The sequence below is a fragment of the Corvus brachyrhynchos genome, unplaced genomic scaffold (genome assembly GCF_000691975.1).
Source record: "Corvus brachyrhynchos isolate BGI_N302 unplaced genomic scaffold, ASM69197v1 scaffold94, whole genome shotgun sequence".
Classification (NCBI taxonomy): domain Eukaryota; kingdom Metazoa; phylum Chordata; class Aves; order Passeriformes; family Corvidae; genus Corvus; species Corvus brachyrhynchos.
In genome coordinates, this window is record NW_008238330.1 from 11,726,561 (window position 1) to 11,726,959 (window position 399).

General features: G+C 58.1%; 1 protein-coding gene across 1 annotated transcript in view; it reads right to left on the minus strand.

Moving 5' to 3' along the window:
• SH3BP5 (SH3 domain binding protein 5) overlaps positions 1 to 399 on the minus strand; it is a 51,778-nt gene extending 51,379 nt beyond the window's left edge. Inside the window, exon 1 of the mRNA XM_008633918.2 lies at positions 316 to 399. Within this exon, the coding sequence (XP_008632140.1) occupies positions 316 to 396 (81 nt within the window). The 5' untranslated portion in view covers positions 397 to 399. The remainder of the gene's footprint in view (positions 1 to 315) is intronic.

A 399-nucleotide genomic window follows, 5' to 3' on the forward strand; every position in this document is an offset into this window, starting at 1 on the left:
GGCGCGCGGCGATGCCCGGGGGAACAAAGGGCGGGGGCCCCCCGGGGCCGCTCCCCCCCGCTCCCGGCGGGCGCCGAGGCACCGGGAGCTGCTCCGCCCGGCACGGGAAGAAACATATATATATATATATATGTGTGTGTGTGTATACATATTTATATGCGTGTACGCATGTATATGTATATATATATATGTGTGTATGCACATACGCAGCAGAAAGCAGTGAAATAAAAGGCAACCATTATTACATACAGCCATAACATACATATTAAAATAACCTTAAAAAACGCGGCCGGCCGTGGGAAGGCAGGCCCTCACCTGGATGCGGGGATCCACCTCCTCGTCCTCGGGGCGCGGTGGCTCCTCGGCGGGGCGGCCTCGCCGGCCCCCCGGCTCCATGGC